The 17,975-nt window shown below is 41.5% G+C and overlaps 1 protein-coding gene across 2 annotated transcripts in view; it reads right to left on the bottom strand.

Annotated features, from left to right (window-relative positions):
• Window positions 1-6,849, bottom strand: part of MRC1 (mannose receptor C-type 1) — a 103,477-nt gene extending 96,628 nt beyond the window's left edge. Inside the window, exon 1 of one of the 2 annotated variants that reach the window (XM_063610096.1) lies at window positions 6,686-6,849. Coding sequence is in view for 1 of the 2 variants with exons in the window: in XM_055296683.2 (XP_055152658.2) it covers window positions 6,189-6,249 (61 nt within the window). In the remaining variant the exon portion in view is untranslated. Of the gene's footprint in view, window positions 1-6,188; window positions 6,365-6,685 lie in introns of those variants that run through there. The other variant, XM_055296683.2, reaches the window with a different exon arrangement.
• Between the last annotated feature and the right edge of the window lie 11,126 nt (window positions 6,850-17,975).

Genomic DNA, 17,975 nt, shown 5'->3' with positions numbered 1-17,975 from the left:
TCCATGCATAGCCCCACTAACTGATTCGTTCGCCTTATGTATGTATCATGTCAATCTGATCATGACATAATCAGAGCTCTAGGGTTTGGCTCCCAGGTAACAGACTCCGCTGCTCGCTGGCTGTGTGACCTTGGCCAAGTTCAACATTACACTGTGCTTCCAATTCCCCGTCTATAAAATAAAGGGGGAAATAGCAGTACCTCCTCATCATCGTGAGAATGAAATGAGATCATCTAAATAAAGTGCTTAGAAGAGTTCCTGACACAGGAATTGCTTAATATAGATTCATTATTATTATTGTTAACTTGGCAAAATCAGTCGTACAGACTGTGTGACATGTTTCAGAATAAGATGAAATGAAAGAGCAGAGAACTGTTGCAGCAGTGTAGAAAGAGGGACCGGCCAGGCGCGGTGGCTCCCGCCTGTAATCCCAGCACTTTGAGAGGGCAAGGCAGGAGGGATCACCTGAGGTCAGGAGTTCAAGAACAGCCTGGTGAGCATGACGAAATCCTGTCTCTACTAAAAATACAAAAATTAGCCGGGGAGGGTGGCGCACGCCTATAATCCCAGGAGAATCACTTGAACCCGGGAAGCGGAGGTTGCGGTGAGCCGAGATGGCGCCACTGCACTCCAGCCTGGGCGACAGAGCAAGACTCTGTCTCAAAAAAAAAAAAAAAAAAAAAAAGAGAGGGACGGAAGGACTGAGAACACGGAACCACAGGGTTTCCAGCCTCAGGGGGCGTGGTGTGGAGGGTTATCTTCTTTGGGGTTGATAGACTTGCTATCAAATCCTGGTTCCACCATTTTGTAGCTGTGTTGCCTTAGTGCTGTTAGTCATTCTAGCCTCTACTTCCTCATCTGTAAAATGGGGATAAAATAACGCTGTCTGGTAGAGCTACCATGAACTTCTAAATGAGATCATTTATGTAAAGCACCCTGCATATCATTTGCATCTAATACACACTTGATAAATATTAATTCCTTCCTTTCCCCCTCTTGAAGTGAAAAGTCTAAAAAAAATTGATACAGATAAAGGGATTTAAGTCCTTCTTTTAACATAGTGTTATTTTGAACCACATTATATCTTTCCTGATCAACACACTCCAGGTAGTGAATTTATCTACTTCTTTTATTTTTATTTTTATTTTTATTTATTTTTATTTTTTGAGACGGAGTCTTGCTCTGTCGCCCAGGCTGGAGTGCAGTGGCGCAGTCTCAGCTCACTGCAAGCTCCGCCTCCCGGGTTCACGCCATTCTCCTGCCTCAGCCTCTCTGAGTAGCTGGGACTACAGGCGCCCGCCACAACGCCCGGCTAATTTTTTGTATTTTTAGTAGAGACGGGGTTTCACCGTGGTCTCGATCTCCTGACCTCGTGATCCGCCCGCCTCGGCCTCCCAAAGTGCTGGGATTACAAGCGTGAGCCACCGCGCCCGGCCATTTATCTACTTCTTAGCCTCAGAGTCTGAAGATCCTAAGGAAGAGTTAGCTCTGGTCTTTACCGACTACCTGACTTCTGCGAGCCACTGAATCTTCAGAGCTTCAGCTTTCTCACATAGGGAAAGGTACACAGTGACATCTTCCCATCTGCTTTATGGGAAGCTATGGGCCCCTGAGGTCTAAGTTTCTACTACAGTCATTCATGTACAATATCTGCAGATTAAACCAAAAGTTGCACAACTGTTAAAACCTAAGGTTGAGCATGGTGGCTCATGCCTGTAATCCCAGCACTTTGGGAGGCCGAGGTGAGCAAATCACTTGAGCCTAGGAGTTTGAGACCAGCCTGGACAATATGGCAAAATCCCATCTCTACAAAAACTGCAAAAATTAGCCAGGCATGGTGGCATGCACCTATAGTGCCAGCTACTTACGAGGCTGAGGTGGGAGAATCACTTGAGCCCGGGAAGCCAAGGCTGCACTGAGCCATGATCATGCCACTGCACTCCAGCCTGGGTGACAGAGTGAGACCCTGCCTCAATAAAATATATATATATATATATATACACACGTATATATATATATGTATATATGTGTATATATACGTGTATATATATACACGTATATATATGTGTATATATATATATGTATACGTGTATATATATACACATATATATATATAAAATCTAGCCATATGTTCCAAAGCATAAAAGTTAGCTCAGGCTTCTAGATACAAACACTGAGAAAGATGGAGAACAAATTTAAAAAGGAGAAAGGTGCTCGTATTTTTCTCCCACTTAATTCAGTTTTGTGAAAAAATACCTTGAAGAATCAATATTTAACAGAAGACATACATTTATATTGGAATCAAAGTTTTCAAGAGTGATTGTGAAAAACCACTACTGTGATAATTACATGATAATAATTATCTTTCTCAGCATTTCAATGAGGGAAATGAAATAGAAGAGTATTAGGATTATACCACTAGCGTGATGTCAATGTCAGAACCACAGTTGGATCCCTTCCAGCCAAATGTGAGCCCCGCAAATGGCAACAGGAATAACCTAATTTGCACTTACTTGATCTAATGTTGTAGCAAGAAATCTAAGGGGACGTGGAAAAGTACAAGCTGTTGAGCAAAGTCCTGGATCTACGTCTACCTGCTGAACAGTCACCTTCTGGACATTTTACCTCCCTGAGCCTCGTGCTTCACCTATAAAATGATGATGTCAAAATGCATCATTTCCAAGTTTCTTCTTGCTTGAATGCTCCATGATTCTAAGGCTTCTCTGTCCACCAAGACGTCTCTCATTTTCATTTTTTGCAGATGTTCTAGGCTTTTCATGATACCACCTGACCCACTGAGCACCTTCCCAGAGCCTAGAAAGGCTCCATGTTGCCCTGGGACCAATGGCAGCAGCTAGTAAGAGCCTATTGTTGGCCAGGCATGGTGGCTCATGCCTATAATCTCAGCACTTTGGGAGGCTAAGGTGGGCAAGTCACGAGGTCAGGAGTTCAAGACCAGCCTGGCCAACATAGTGAAACCCCATCTCTACTAAAAATATAAAAAATTAGCCGGGTGTGGTGTCTGTCGCCTGTAATCCCAGCTACTCAGGAGGCTGAGGCAGGAGAATTGTTTGAACCCAGGAGGCAGAGGTTGCAGTGAGCCAACATCACACCATTGCACTCCAGGCTGGGTGACAGAGAGAGACTCCATCTCAAAAAAAAAAAAAAGCCTATTGTTGGTGTCTCTTCCCAACTCTGCCCCCAGTGGCATCAAGTCAGTAGTTTGAAATCAACCATGGTGGGAATATTTACAGCATGGACATCAGTAAACAGCATAAATCAAATCAGTGCTTCCTTTCTTTCCTTCTAGGAACCAGGAGTTAAGTTTGCCAATACACCGCTACCTGTGAGCCAAACCCTCCCATTTCCAAGTTAAACTTTTTTGCTGTGGTCTAACCTCTGTGTCCCACCGGCTCTCATGGTGCATCTACCATGATTCTAACCCAATTGAGCTGGAAACCTTGCTGCTGAGTGCTAAAAAGATAGCGCGGCAAGAACAACAGTAGGAAAGGTGAGCATCTAGCCCTGTTCACCTCTAGCCTCCTGGACCCCGCTGGGTAGAACCAGCCCATCTGTTGGCAGCAGCCCACAGAGACTTACGGTGCTAATGCTGTGAGATGCTCTCCTGAAAGTGGAAGGAAGGGTTGTGGATTGAAAAGAAATAAACCGATTGCAAGTAGGGAGACCTTCCCATGGGTTTTCCTAGTGGGCAGGAAGCCAGGGGAGAGGTCTTGAGGCTTCCCATAGCTTTAACCTGCTGCTAACTAAGCAGGTGCCCTGCCTTTACACAAATTCCTCCAATCACATGCTTCTTGGGCCAAGAAAAGATAAAATAAAAGTTACAGGCTGGGTGCAGTGGCTCACATCTATCATCCTGCACTATGGGAGGCCAAAGTGGGTTGATCACCAGAGCCCAGAAGTTTGAGATCGGCCTGAGCAAGATAGTGAGACCCTGTGTCTACAAAAAAAAAAAAAAAAAGAAAGAAATTAAAAATTAGCTTGGCATAGTGGCTTAAGCCCAAAGTCCCAGCTACTGGAGAGGTGGGAGTGGGCCAAGGTGGGAGGATTGCATGAGCCCAGATGTCAAGGCTGCAGTGAGCCATGATCACACCACTGCACTCCAGCCTGGGTGACAGAGTGAAACCCGTCTCAAAAAAACAAAACAACACAAATTACAGGCTTTCCCGTAGGAAAAAAAAAAAAATCTGGAAGGGGGTCCCCTGAATTTTTTGTTTGTTTATTCTCCAAGTAAACAGATCTTCAGCATCCCCCTTCTCTCCCCAATATCTGTGCCTATGAAGAGGAAGACATTAGTCAGAAGAGGGCATCCTGCTGTCAGGAAGAGGGAAATACTCCTATTGCTGAGAAACGTTATTGAGTCAGTTTAAAGAAAATTAGGCACTGTATCTGTGCAGCCCAGTATGACAGCCAGTCACTTCATGTGACCATTGTACACTTAAAATGACACTACTGTGAATTGAGACGTGCTATAAGTATACCATACTCACCAGATTTTGAAGAGTTAGTTTCAAGAAATGAATGGGAAAATATCCCAAATCGATTAAATGTTGAGTGATAATATTTCCGAGTTACTGGGTGAAATAAAATATATTAGTAAAATCAGGGCTGGGCGCTGTGGCTCACGCCTATAATCCCAGCACTTTGGGAGGCCGAGGAGGGCAGATCACTTGAGGTCAGGAGTTCGAGGCCAGCATGGCCAACATGATGAAACGTCGTCTCTACTAAAAATACAAAAAGCTGGGCATGGTGGTGCATGCCTGTAATCCCAGCTACTCGGGAGGCTGAAGCATGAGAATTGCTTGAACCCGGGAGGTGGAGGTTGCAGTGAGCCAAGATCATACCACTGCACTCCAGCCTGGGAAACAAAATGAGAGTCTGTCTCAAAAATAAAAATAAAATTAATTTCATCTATCCTTTTTATTTGGCCTTTCATGTACTGCTTTTCTGCCACTGATTTTAATAGCTAACACTTATAAGGCTCTTACTATGGGTCATACTCTGTTCTAAACATTTCACATATTGCTACTCATTGAATCGTCACCCTGATGGGGGCAGGTAGTATTATTCTTTCCGTTTTATAGACATGGAAACTAAAGCACAAAGAAATAAAGTAGCCTGCCCAAGGTCACAAAGCTAGTGAGTGAGAGAGACAGGGTGTAAACCATACCACCTTCACTTGTGTTTTTATAATCACTACTACTCAATACTTAATATGATTTAACCTTTGCGGTACTAAAATACTCTCTTCCCAGGAAACTTCCTACCCACCTTCACATCAGTGCATAGAGTAGATCGTAGGCACAAACCATTCTCTGCAAGTGTTTGTTGATTTCATAGAAATAAAGGGAGATCAGAAACCAAAAAATCACATTTGAAATCTCTTCTATATCATCTCCAAATAGAACCAGCAATGAAAATCCCCCGAGGCACTCCCATCCTGAAGTTTAAGCAGCTGAGTCTAGAGAAATAGAAAAGACAGACTGGAAAAGGTATTTGAGAATTTGAACAACTCTGGAGCTGTTCCTAATGAGTAATCTCTAATCTCCAGAAAAAGAAGAAAAACAGGAATCGATCTGCTTATGCGACAGTTTGAATAGTCTAGAATACAGATAAGGATGAACTTTCTAACAATCAAGTGTCTGAATGATTCTGGCAGAAAAAAAATAAGCATGGAAATTGCTTAGAATCACTTTTGGGGGCGGATGATCTGCGATGATATCCTTGGACCTAAGACGAGGGGAGACATCAGGGCTGCCCTCCTTCCAGCCAAAGACACTTAGAAGGTGTTTGTTGGCGGTGAGACAGAAATAGTGTGAATTGAAAACCAGAAAAGAGTAAACCACAGAGCAGGAAATTTCTGCACGAAGAAAACAGGGAAGGAACAACGAGCAATGAGAGAAGTCAGGAGGACACTGAAGGTCTGTAGGGTTCCCGGCCGCGCAGCAGCCGAGCCCTGAGACGCATCCTCCTCCCTCCTCCAGCTCCAGGCCTCCCATGCCTGGCCGCCAGGTGAAGGCAGCAGGCTTAGCCGTGGACTGTGTGGTGCAGGGGAACCCCGTTTCCTCCTCACAAAGGTGTTGAAACGAACCCATCCACAGTAACCCAGAAGAGGAAGGTGGGGTTCCGGCCCCCCAAGTCAGAGAGCCCCTGCCTCAGAGCAGACTTACCCAGTAGCAGAACAGCACCCGGAATGACAGAGGCAAAAACCAGGAGCAGGGGCAGCCTCATGGCCCAGGGTTTACCCTTTCCTTCTGATGGACAGGAGGGCGGAACTAAAACGCAAAACAACGAGGCCCCCCGACTGCCTCTCCACCTAATCCAAGTTCCCAGAGCTGCCCAGCTGAAAAGAACTACAGCGGAAGCCCTCCCTTTTAAAGGGCTCCTGAATTTAGGGAAAGCGTCTACTGAGGAGACATCCTGTCACATGAGGGTGGCTGGAAAAACAGGAATTCAAAGTCGCAACTTTGCTTCGTAAGCTTACTTCTGAGAAGAGCAGACGCAGAGGAAGGGGAGAAAGGGACACGTGTGGGAGAGGAGTGGCGGGGTGGGGAGGCGAGAGGGCGATGGTGATGGTGAGGAGTCAGGAAGGAGAGAAGTGAAACGGCCCGGGAGCTCCCGGCCTGCTCAGATGGGGCTGGGTGGAGACCAAGCTGCAGGCCATTACCTGTGCCGGAAGACGGAGCTTCCCCTGGGAAGCAGCTGAGTCAGGGGTCCCTCAGCAGACAACCTCCACTCTGAAGTGACAGCCACACGGGCCCTGGAAAGGACAGTTTTACGCTGGAAACACTTCAGAGTTGAAGCTCATCCCCCTCAGTCTCCACATTCAGTGCTCAGAGCCTTTCTTTTTTTTCTTGGAAAGTTTGAAGAGAAAGTTCCATGCAGCTTCATTTCCTCCAGGCAGAAGAAAAGTGAAAGGGAGGCTACACCTAACAGGGAATGTCAGTTAGGCCAGGAAGGAGAAAGTTCTAGAAACCTTTTGCTAGAAAGTTCTCTAGAAAGCCAGAAAAAACAGTGGTAAAGGGTTTGCAGTAAAGCCTTGCTGCCCAGCCTCAACCATCGCAGTCTTCTTCAAGTTTAAGTGGGTCCCCTTGCTAGAAAAAGAAAATCTGGCCCGGCACAATGGCTCATGCCTGCAATCCCAGCAGTTCGGGAGGCCGAGGCAGGCAGATCACCCGAGGTCAGGAGTTTGAAACCAGCCTGGTCAACATGGCGAAAACCCGTCTCTACTGAAAATACAAAAGTTAGCCGGGTGTGGTCATGCACACCTGTAAGCCCAGCTACTCAGGAGGCTGAGGCAAGAGAATCGTTTGAACCTGGGAAGCAGAGGTTACAGTGAGCCAGGATCATACCACTACACTCCAGCCTGGGTGACAGGCGCGAAACTCTGTCTCAAAAAAAAAAAAAGAAAAGAAAAAAAAGAAAAAGAAAATCTGTTTGGTCAAAAGGTATATCTTTATTTAAAGGCATGTGAAATTTTTTCTTGGAATAAAAAATGTTTCTAGATCTTTCATTAAGCAGAAAATAACCCTCCAAACATCTATGTTGTCATTTTTCAAAAGTAAAACAGGAATTTAGAACATTTTAAAGCAGAAACTAACGATTAGCTGGCCAAACCATTACTAACTAGAGTGTGGAATATGTTAGTAATTCAAAAAGAAGCTACTGGAAACATTTTAATTTTTAAAATTTTTTAAATGAATAGTTTTATCTTCAAACGGAAAGCCTCCACATTCATTGTCTTTGTGATAAAGTTGAAAACTTTCCATCCTATTAAAAATGTGATATAGTTCTCTTACTGATTGTTTTTAACATGTAAATTTGAGATTATTCTGACCAGAGGGAAAAAGATAGTGAAAATGTAGGACAGAGGACCAATGTTTCTTTGTCACTAAGGCTGTACGTGACTGAAAAAAAAAATGTTTGTTATAGAACAGAACAGAGAAAACAAAAATGTTTCTAAGACATTGTTTCACTAACCTATGAAAAAAAAATAGTTTAAATGGGTCATTTGTGGCTTTCAAATATAAATAAATCATACACGAAAAGTGACTGCCTAATTTAGATTTATATAAATTTCAGAAGCAAATGCAATTTAATTGAATTATGTATATAATCACACTCAGGTTTTTTTTTTTTTTTTTTTTTTTTTTTTGAGACAGAGTCTTGCTCTGCTGCCCAGGCTGGAGTGCAGTGGCGCAATCTGGGCTCACTGCAACCTCCACTTCCCGGGTTCAAGTGATTCTCCTACCTCAGCCTCCCAAGTAGCTGGGATTACAGGCACGTGCCATGATGCCCGGCTATTTTTTGCATTTTTAGTATAGACAGAGTTTCACCATGTTGGCCAGGCTGGACTCAAACCCCTGACCTCAAGTGATCCGCCCGCCTTGGGCTCTGAAAATGCTGGGATTACAGACGTATGCCACCATACCTGGCCCAGGGTTTGTTTTTTAATTACGTAAGTGTGTATATCACATTAGTAAAATTAAAAATTAGGATCAGTACTAAAATCTGTGCAGTTTAAACAAAATGCAGCCAACCACCCCACAAAGAATTTACCCCATTACCTTGACCTCGTTGAAACAAAGATTTATCAGGCTACAAGAGGCCACCAGGGCAAAAAATAAATCCAAATCTTGGGGAAGGGATGTCACAGAAGATGGTGGTATAGGAAGCTCCAGGAATTCATCCCTCCATCTAAGCAGCCATCAAATGGACAGGAACTGACTGAAGCAACTGCAGATGCTTCTCTACTTATGATCAAATTAGGCCCTGTTAAACCCAATGTGAGTTGAAATATGGTAAGTCAAAAATGCACTTAATACACCTGACTTACCAAACATCACGGCTTAGCGTAGCCTACCTTAAACGTGTTGAGAACACTTACATTAGCTTCCAATTGGGCAAAACTGATAGGGACAGGAGGCAGAGAAGTGCTAGGTAGAGAAGGGCAGGATCCCTGGTGAGGGCTCCACCCTCGGACCTGTGCCCACGGACCTAAGTGGGAACAGGCACTCCTATTTTCATGCCCAAATGTTACATTTCCAAGACCACTCTGGCTCACCACACCCCACATCCTGTGCCGACAAAAACCTGAGACCTTAGTGGGCACAGACACAAGCGCTAAACATTGAGAGTGAAGGAACACAGCAGTGGAGAGCAGTGGGGTGGCACAGCAGAGAAAGAGAGAAGAAGGACATCTGGACGCCAAGGGGAGTTTGGCCAGTGGTGGTTGGAGAGCAGTCCAGTTGCTAGGCAGCCTGGCTCCAGGGGAAGACCACCTTCCCACTCCATTCCCCCCTTCCAGCTTCCCATCCATCTCACTCAGAGCCACCTCCACCACTCAATAAAACCTTGCACTCAACCCTCCAGCCCACATGTGATCTGATTCTTCCAGTACACTGGGCAAGAACTCAGGCTGTCACGCTGGCTCCCTGTCCTTGCGATAAGGCAGAGGGTCTATTGAGCTGACTAACACAAGCTGTCTGCAGATGGTATAGCTGAAAGAGCACACTGTAACACAGGCCCACTTGGGCTTCAGGAGTCCTAGATGCTGCCGTGGGGCCGGAGCCCAAAAGCACTCCCCACAGCCTCTGCACCTGCCCATCTGCATGCTGCATGCTTCCCCTAAGGGTTTGAGCAGCAGGGCACCAAAGGAACAAGCCTCATTCCTGTCACACGCCCTGCGAGGGTCATAAGGGAACTCTTCTATTTCAAAATCATCTAACAAAACCTATTTTATAATATAGTGTTGAGTATGTCATGTAATTTATTGGATATGGTACTAAAAGTGAGAAGCAGAATGGGTGTATGGTTTTTGAAATACAGCTTCTACTGAATGCACCATTTCTATTTTCGCATCATCATAAAGTGGGTAAATCATTATGTCTAACAATCCTAAGTCAAAGATCATCTGTATTTTGGAACTAGTCTAGTCAGAAACTTCGAGCATCCAAGGGAGAGCTTGATAAAGAGGCTGGTACATTTCAGCGAATTTCAGCCTCTCCCTGTGGTTATGGCTGTGTCAGGCAGCTGTGAAGGGGGAAGCAGCCCACACGCCCAGTGCAGCTTGGTGAGGCCAGGCCGGGCAACAAGTATTTAGCCCTCCAAATGTCAGGACTGGGTGTTCTGATTGGTGCTTTTGTTTGCTTTCATCACTTCTCTTCAACTTAGTACTGGTAGTTCTAGTAAGAGCATGTAGGAAAGAAAAAAATAAATAAAAGCATCCAAATTAAAAAGGAAGAAGTGAAATTATCTCTGTACACAGATGGCCTGATTTTAAATGTAGGAAGTCCTAAAGCTTACACACACACACACACACCACACACACAAATACCACACATACATACACATCACACACACACATACACACCACACATGCACACCACACACACACACACATACATACCCACACCACACACACGCACATACACACCACACACACAAACTGTAGCACTAATAAATTTAACAAAGTTGCAGGACACAAAATCAAAACACAAAAATCAGTTGAATTTTGATACACTTGTAATGAACAATCTGAAAATAAAATTAAGAAAATTCCATTTACAATAGGATCAAAAAGAATAAAATACTTAAGAATAAATTTAACTACGTAGACAAAAGACTTGTCCACTGAAAACTACAAATGGTTGCTGAAAGAAAAAGACCTAAATAAATGAAAAGATACCGTGTGTTCATGAAATGGAAGACTTAATATTGTTAAGATGTCAATATTATCCAATATAATCTATAGATTCATGCAATCCCTATCAAAATCCCAACGATTTTTTTTTTTTTTTGCAGAAATTAAAAACCCCATCCTAAAGTTCATATGGAATTTCATGGGAGTCTGCACAGCCAAAACAATTTTGAAAAAGAATGAAGTTGAAGGATTCACACTTCCTGATTTCAAATCATACTACAAAATGACAGTAATCTAAACAGTGTGGTACGGGCATAAGGATAGCCATATAGGCCAATAGAATAGAATAGAGAGGCCAGAAATAAACCTATGTGGGCAGTTGATTTCCAACAAGGTGCCAAAAGTATTCAATGAGAAAAGAACAGCATTTGTGCTGGGAAAACTGGCCATCCACAGGCAAGAGAATGAAATTGGACTCTTACCTTACACCAAATACAAAAATTAACCCAGAGTGGATCAAATGCCTAAACATAAGAGCTAAAAACTCTAAAACTCTTAGAAGAAAACATCAGGAAAGAAAATCTTCACAACATCGGATTTGACAATGATTTCTTGGATTGGATACCAAAAGCACAAGCAACAAAAAAGTAGATAAAAAGGCCTTTATCACAATTAAAAACTGTGTCCATCAAAGAACACTATCTAGAAAGTGAAAAGACAGCACAAAATAGAAAATATCTGTAAATCACATATCTGATTAAGGGATGAATATCCAGAATATATTAACAACTACAACTCAATAACCACAACAAAACCAAATACAAAATGGTCAGTGGACCTGAACAGATAATTCTCCAAAAAAGATACACAAGTGGCCAATAAGCTAAGCATATGTAAAGATGTTCAACATCATTAGTCATTAGGAAAATGTAAATCAAAACTACAATGAAATACAATTTCACACCCAAAAGAATTATTATTTTAAAAAAACAGAAAATAACAAGTGATGGTGAGAAGATGAGAAATTGGAACCCTCAGGCATTGCTGGCGGGAATGTAAAATGGTGTAGCCACTGTGGAAAACAGCTTGGCAATGCCTCACAAAGTTACACTATAATTATCATATGATCCAGCAATTCTACTTCTAGGTATATACCCAGAAGAACTGAAATTAGGGACTCAAACAGATATTTGTACAACAATGTTCAAAGAAGTATTACTTATGATAGCCAAAAAGTAGAAGCAACTCAGGTGTCTGTTAGCAGATAAGCAAATGTGGTATGAACATACAGTGGGATATTATACAGCCATAAAAAGGATTCCTGATACCTGCTATATGTACAACCTTTCAACATTTTGCTAAGTGAAATAAGCCAAACATAAACAGACAAATATTATGTGATTCCACTTATGTGAGGTACATAGAATAGGTAAATTCAGAGAGATAGGAAGAAGAGCGTTTACTAAGGAGTGAGAGGTAGACGATGGAGGAGAATGGAGAGTTATTGTTTAATGGGCACAGAGCCCATTGGACAGTGGATGATGAAAAGTTCTAGAAATACAGAGTGGTGATAGTTAAACAACATGGTGAATATATTTAAAGCCATTGAATGGTACAGCTGAAATGACTACAATAATAATTGTGTTATGTATCCTTTACCACATTTTTTAAAAAATCCAACTCATGCCATCCTGTCTACACTCTTCTACTAAGTTCTGGTTCTGAATTTTGGTTAGCTATTGATGATGGTGGTTATTTTTAACTAGTCCTTTCTTCAAGCTAAAATATAAAGGAAATTCTCATTTTTTTATTGGCAAGACAATCAACTGTGTCATTTCCTCCTGGACTTTCTCAAACATCAGCCACCTCCTACCCACTCAGTTTCACGTAAGATGAACTTAATGTCTGCTTTGCTCTGAAATCGTTCTGAGAAAAATAGCTGGGCAAATTTTTTCATAACCTGTTACATCATTTCTCACAGATAAAACTGGTAAGCCCTTCAGAAAAGGTGTTTTCAGTAAGCCTATCTTTTAATAAACAAATTTATTCAACTCTTATCAACATAATTCCTACTCAGCCAAAAGAAAAAAAAGATATTTTTGAGTAAAAATTTAAAAATTTAGATGTTCTTATACCTCATATTTTTCAGTCCTTAACAAAATATAGCAAAACATCAACAATGCATTTACAGTTTAATAGAAAATGACTATAGCAATCCAATTTCTTTGCATTCAGTTACTTACATAAAATCTGGCTTCAATTGTAACTGTCTTCAGATAATATATTTAGATTTATTGTAATCTACAGTGCATAGATTCATACTATTTGAAGGACCTTTGAATTTTGTATTTCTATAACCAATAATTTGTTTCATTTGCTTCTGTTTGTCTTGGCACACATCGTTTTAATATACTAAATTTTACAAAGTAATTTAAAGGCTATTTGACCCATTTAATTTTTGAAACAAATTTTTTTTTTTTTTTTTCTTGAGATGGAGTCTCGCTCTGTCACCCAGGCTGGAGCGCAGTGGCACAATCTCAGCTCACTGCAAGCTCCGCCTCCTGGGTTCACGTCATTCTCTGGCCTCAGCCTCCTCAGTAACTGGGACTACAGGCGCCCACCACCACACCTGGCTAATTTTTTGTATTTTTAGTAGAGATGGGATTTCACCATATTAGACAGGATGCAGGATGGTCTCGATCTCCTGACCTTGTGATCCGCCCACCTTGGCCTCCCAAAGTGCTGGCGTGAGGCACCGTGCCCGGCAGAAACAAATTTTAAGAGTAAGATTAAATATGTATTTATAATCTGAAAGTGACCTGTACTTTACAGATGGAAACCAAGACACAACCATGTTGGGCTGGTTCTTCAGAACAACACGAACTATGTAAGGTTATGTATAATTTTCAGCAATTTGAAATGCAAATTTTCTATTTATTCACTCAAATATTCTGAACACCTCTAAGGCATCTGAGTTAAATATTTAAAAGAAAAAAAGTGTTGTAGAGAAAGAAGGCATTCCTAAAAAATCCATTATTTCCATTTCAATATAAGAATAATTACGAGTTAAAATAAAAAATAATCTTATTAAAAATAGGCATATCTTGGGAAATTAAGATTTGTGTATATATAAATGCACACTTTCACAGCAAGTGTTACTTTAGTAAATATTATCCTCAAATTCATATAAAACCATACCTAGTCTATAACAGGCACTCAAATTTGTCAAATGACAAATTAATGAAATTTCCAAAAAATAATCTTCAGAATAGATATGGTAACATATGTAAAAGCTCTTGTAAATAATTGTTAATACAAATGTCTCAGGTTACTAAAGCTATTAATCACTGGTACTCAGGGATATAGAGGTTGTGCATTGTTCAACCTGAAGGGGCACTGTATGATTTAGAATTCATTAATTAATCTCGCCTTGTAAACATTGGAAACACCTTTCTAATGCAGTTGGATCTGGTTCTCAGTGTCTCTGTGTGGGCAGGTGTACATGGCTCTCTGTTTCTCTATTTTTTCACCTTCTGACTCTACTGTTTGTGTGTTTGGATTCGATTACTACAGAGCACAGAAGGTGGATGTGAGACAGGCAACCCGGAAGCTGAACATTGTATAAAGGCTGTGACGGTTAATACTGAATGTCCACTTGATCGGATTGAAGGATACAAAGTATTGCTCCTGGGTGTGTCTGTGAGGGTGTCGCCAAAGGAGATTAACATTTGAGTCAGTGGACGGGGAGATGCAGACCTACCGTCAATCTGGGTGGGCACCATCTGATCAGCTGCCAGCGCAGCTAGGATAAAAGCGGGCAGAGGAACGTGGAAGGACTAGACTTGCTGAGTCTTCTGGCCTCCATTCTTCTCCTGTGCTGGATGCTTCCTGCCCTCCAACATTGGACTCCATGTTCTTCGGCTTTTGGACTCTTGGACCAACACCAGTGGTTTGCCAGGGGCCCTCAGGCCTTTGGCCACAGACTGAAGACTGCACTGTCGGCTTCCGTATTTTTGAGTTTTTGACACTTGGACTGGCTTCCTTGCTCCTCAGCCTGCAGATGGCCTACTGTGGGACTTCACCTTGTGATCGTGTGAGTCAGTACTCCTTAATACACTCCCTTTCATACATACATCTATCCTATTAGTTCTGTCCCTCTAGAGAACTAATACAAATGCAGCCTCTCATAATGAAACAGACATCACAAGAGATTTGCTTACACATAGAATTTTGATTAACATGTAAAAATAGCCCCATTGTAAAACAAAATGTCTTTAGCCATTTCATTTTTTTCTTCTATTATTTACTATATCTTCTATGGAGTATAAGTAGCTATTTTTAAGTTCTGTAGCTTCTAAGTGGTATATTGCTCTTTTTGTGAAAAGCTATTGATATATTCACTATGTAAGGCCCTGCTCCAAGGTACACAGCACAAGGCAATTATTTATTAGGCAAACAGCATAGTGCCCATCACATAGTAGGACTTCAGCAAGCAATTTCATTTCCCTTTTCTTTCCTATGCCTCATTGCAATTGTCATTCAGTGAAATGGGGCCCTAATAAGAAAAACAAGATGAGATAACATCTACACATTGTAATTTCAAACATTAACTTTTAGAAAGAAAAGACACTAAAAAGTGTATTACAGATATTAGAATTTTTTGTAAAATTATAAAATAAATAAAATTTTATAAAAATTACAGCATCAATAAAATTTTATAAAATTATAAAACTATTTTATAACTATAATGCAATAAAATAATCAGACTATATATTAATAGCCTAATCATAGATGAATTTTTAAATGTACATTCCTATAACTAACTGTACTTGACTTTTTTTTTTTTTTGAGACAGAGTCTCAATCTGTTGCCCAGGCTGGAGCATAGTGGCGAGATCTCAGCTCACTGCAACCTCTGCCCTCTGGGTTCAAGCAATTCTCCTGACTCAGCCTCCCAAGTAGCTGGGATTACAGGCATGCACCACCACTTTCAATGGCAAAAACCTCAATTACTTTTGCACCAACCTAATAATTTTAATAATATATATAACATTTAATTACAGTGTAGAACTATCAATGTTTTCCCAGTGTAATTTGCTATAATATCTATTAAATCCCATAGACTTGCACTCTATGAACATGTATACACTCTAAGTAAAATATTAAATTAAATTAAATTAGCTACTCACAAATCTTTTGTGCATGCCTTCATTATTTGTATAAAGTGTTGTGACTTCCAAAAATATCAGGCACATTCATATTAAAATATTAGATACAAAATGCATTCTAAACTCAAGTAGTACTTTTGAGTTTATCTGAGCACCGTTGCTAAGTTCTAATATGGAGATAAATATATACTTACATAAAATATTTTCATATTTAGGAATATCATAAATGAATCCCTTGATGATAGGCTTTTCTTAATAATAAAAAGATACCCATGGCAGGATTCGAAAGTAATTACTTGTATTATAATTTTTTTTTTGAGACTCTTGTCACCCAGGCTGGTGTGCAACGGCGCAATCTCAGCTCATTGCAACCTCTGCCTCCCAAGTTCAAGTGATTCTCCTGCCTCAGCCTCCCAAGTAGCTGAGACTACAGGCACGTGCCACCACACCCAGCTAATGTTTGTATATTTAGTACAGACAGTGTTTCAACATGTTGGCCAGGCTGGTCTCGAACTCTTGGTCTCAAGTGATCCGCCTGCCAAGGCCTCTGAAACTGTTAGCGCTTGAGCCACTGCGCTGGGACTTGCATTATAATTTTTTTAAGTTATAAGTCTTGTAAGCACCTGCAAGTTTGACTGATGAAGAGAGAGATGCATTGTTATACAAGATGCCCTCAGGCTTTCCTTTAAGGAATAAAGATTAACAGGACACTCAGAAAAGTAAACACATAATGTAAGTATGAATAAAGTGCTGTAATTCAGATTCTATGGGAACTCAGAGGACAGACACTCAAATGTCCGATGAATGGAGGCTTGTGTCCATTTTAATTTATATATTCAGCAGATCGATCACTTTTGAATACAATACTGCTCCATGAAAAAGTATAGCTTGAAGTAACCTTAAGATTGTATGTACTATTTTTCACAAATGCAAAGTTTAAATGATTATTCCCAGAGGGTGAGCAGGGCCACAGAAAAGAATAAAACAGGAAATTTCTAAAAATGCATTGAGATACTTGTTTCTTGGAGACTTGGTACCCATTCCAATGCTTAGCATTTATCAAGTTATTATGGTTTGCCAGATAATGTGCTCAAAGGATTCTTTACCCCTTAATCCTCCTAACCCTATTAATGTAGTACTAGTATTATATTCATCTTTTAGATGTGGAAATGAGGACCCACAGAGGTAAAAGAACCTACCTCGGCCGGGCGCGGTGGCTCACGCTTGTAATCCCAGCACTTTGGGAGGCCGAGGCGGGCAGATCACGAGGTCAGGAGATCGAGACCACGGTGAAACCATGTCTCTACTAAAAATACAAAAAATTAGCCGGGCGTGGTGGCGGGCACCTGTAGTCCCAGCTACTCGGAGAGGCTGAGGCAGGAGAATGGCGTGAACCCGGGAGGCGGAGCTTGCAGTGAGCCGAGATCGCGCCACTGCACTCCAGCCTGGGCGACAGAGCAAGACTCCATCTCAAAAAAAAAAAAAAGAACCTACCTCAAATCAGAAAGCTGGAAGTTAAGCTTTTAACAACTGTGAGTAAACCTTCTTTTACAGTGTGAGAAAAATCCTAAAACAGAGGGAAAGGGAGACAGAGTGGCAGGGGGAGAGGTATTTGGTGGAGCGTAGAATAACACAAGGTCAAATTCTCTTTTATTTTTTTTAGATGGGTGGCACTCTGTCGCCCAGTCTGGAGTGCAGTGGCATGATCATAGCTCACTGTAGCCTTGACCTCCTGGCTCAAGCAATCTTCCTGCCTCAGCCTCCTAAGTAGCTGGGACTATAGGTGCAGATCACCATGCCCAGCTAATTTTTGTATTTTTTGTAGAGGTAGGATCTCTCCATGTTGCCCAGGCTGGTCTCAGACTCCTGGACTCCAGCGATCTACCTGCCTCCACCTCCCAAAGTGCTGGGATTACACGTGTGAGCCACCACAGCCTGCCATATGTCAAATTCTTAAGCTATTTGTTATCACAGATCATTGAAGAAACTGGCTACATAAATCATTACTCTTGCATTCATAAGCCTCTCACAAATCTCTCTAGCATCTGAAAATTCCTATCAAATGAACAGTGCTAACTGGGAATATCAGAGAGTGTCCCAACAGGGTGAAAGCAAGTTGCATGACTTTGTACCTAATTATTTTATAAC

The sequence above is a fragment of the Symphalangus syndactylus genome, chromosome 10 (genome assembly GCF_028878055.3).
Source record: "Symphalangus syndactylus isolate Jambi chromosome 10, NHGRI_mSymSyn1-v2.1_pri, whole genome shotgun sequence".
Taxonomy (NCBI): Eukaryota; Metazoa; Chordata; class Mammalia; order Primates; family Hylobatidae; genus Symphalangus; species Symphalangus syndactylus.
Note: the sequence above shows the minus strand (reverse complement) of the source record. Positions and strands in the feature narration are given on the sequence as shown.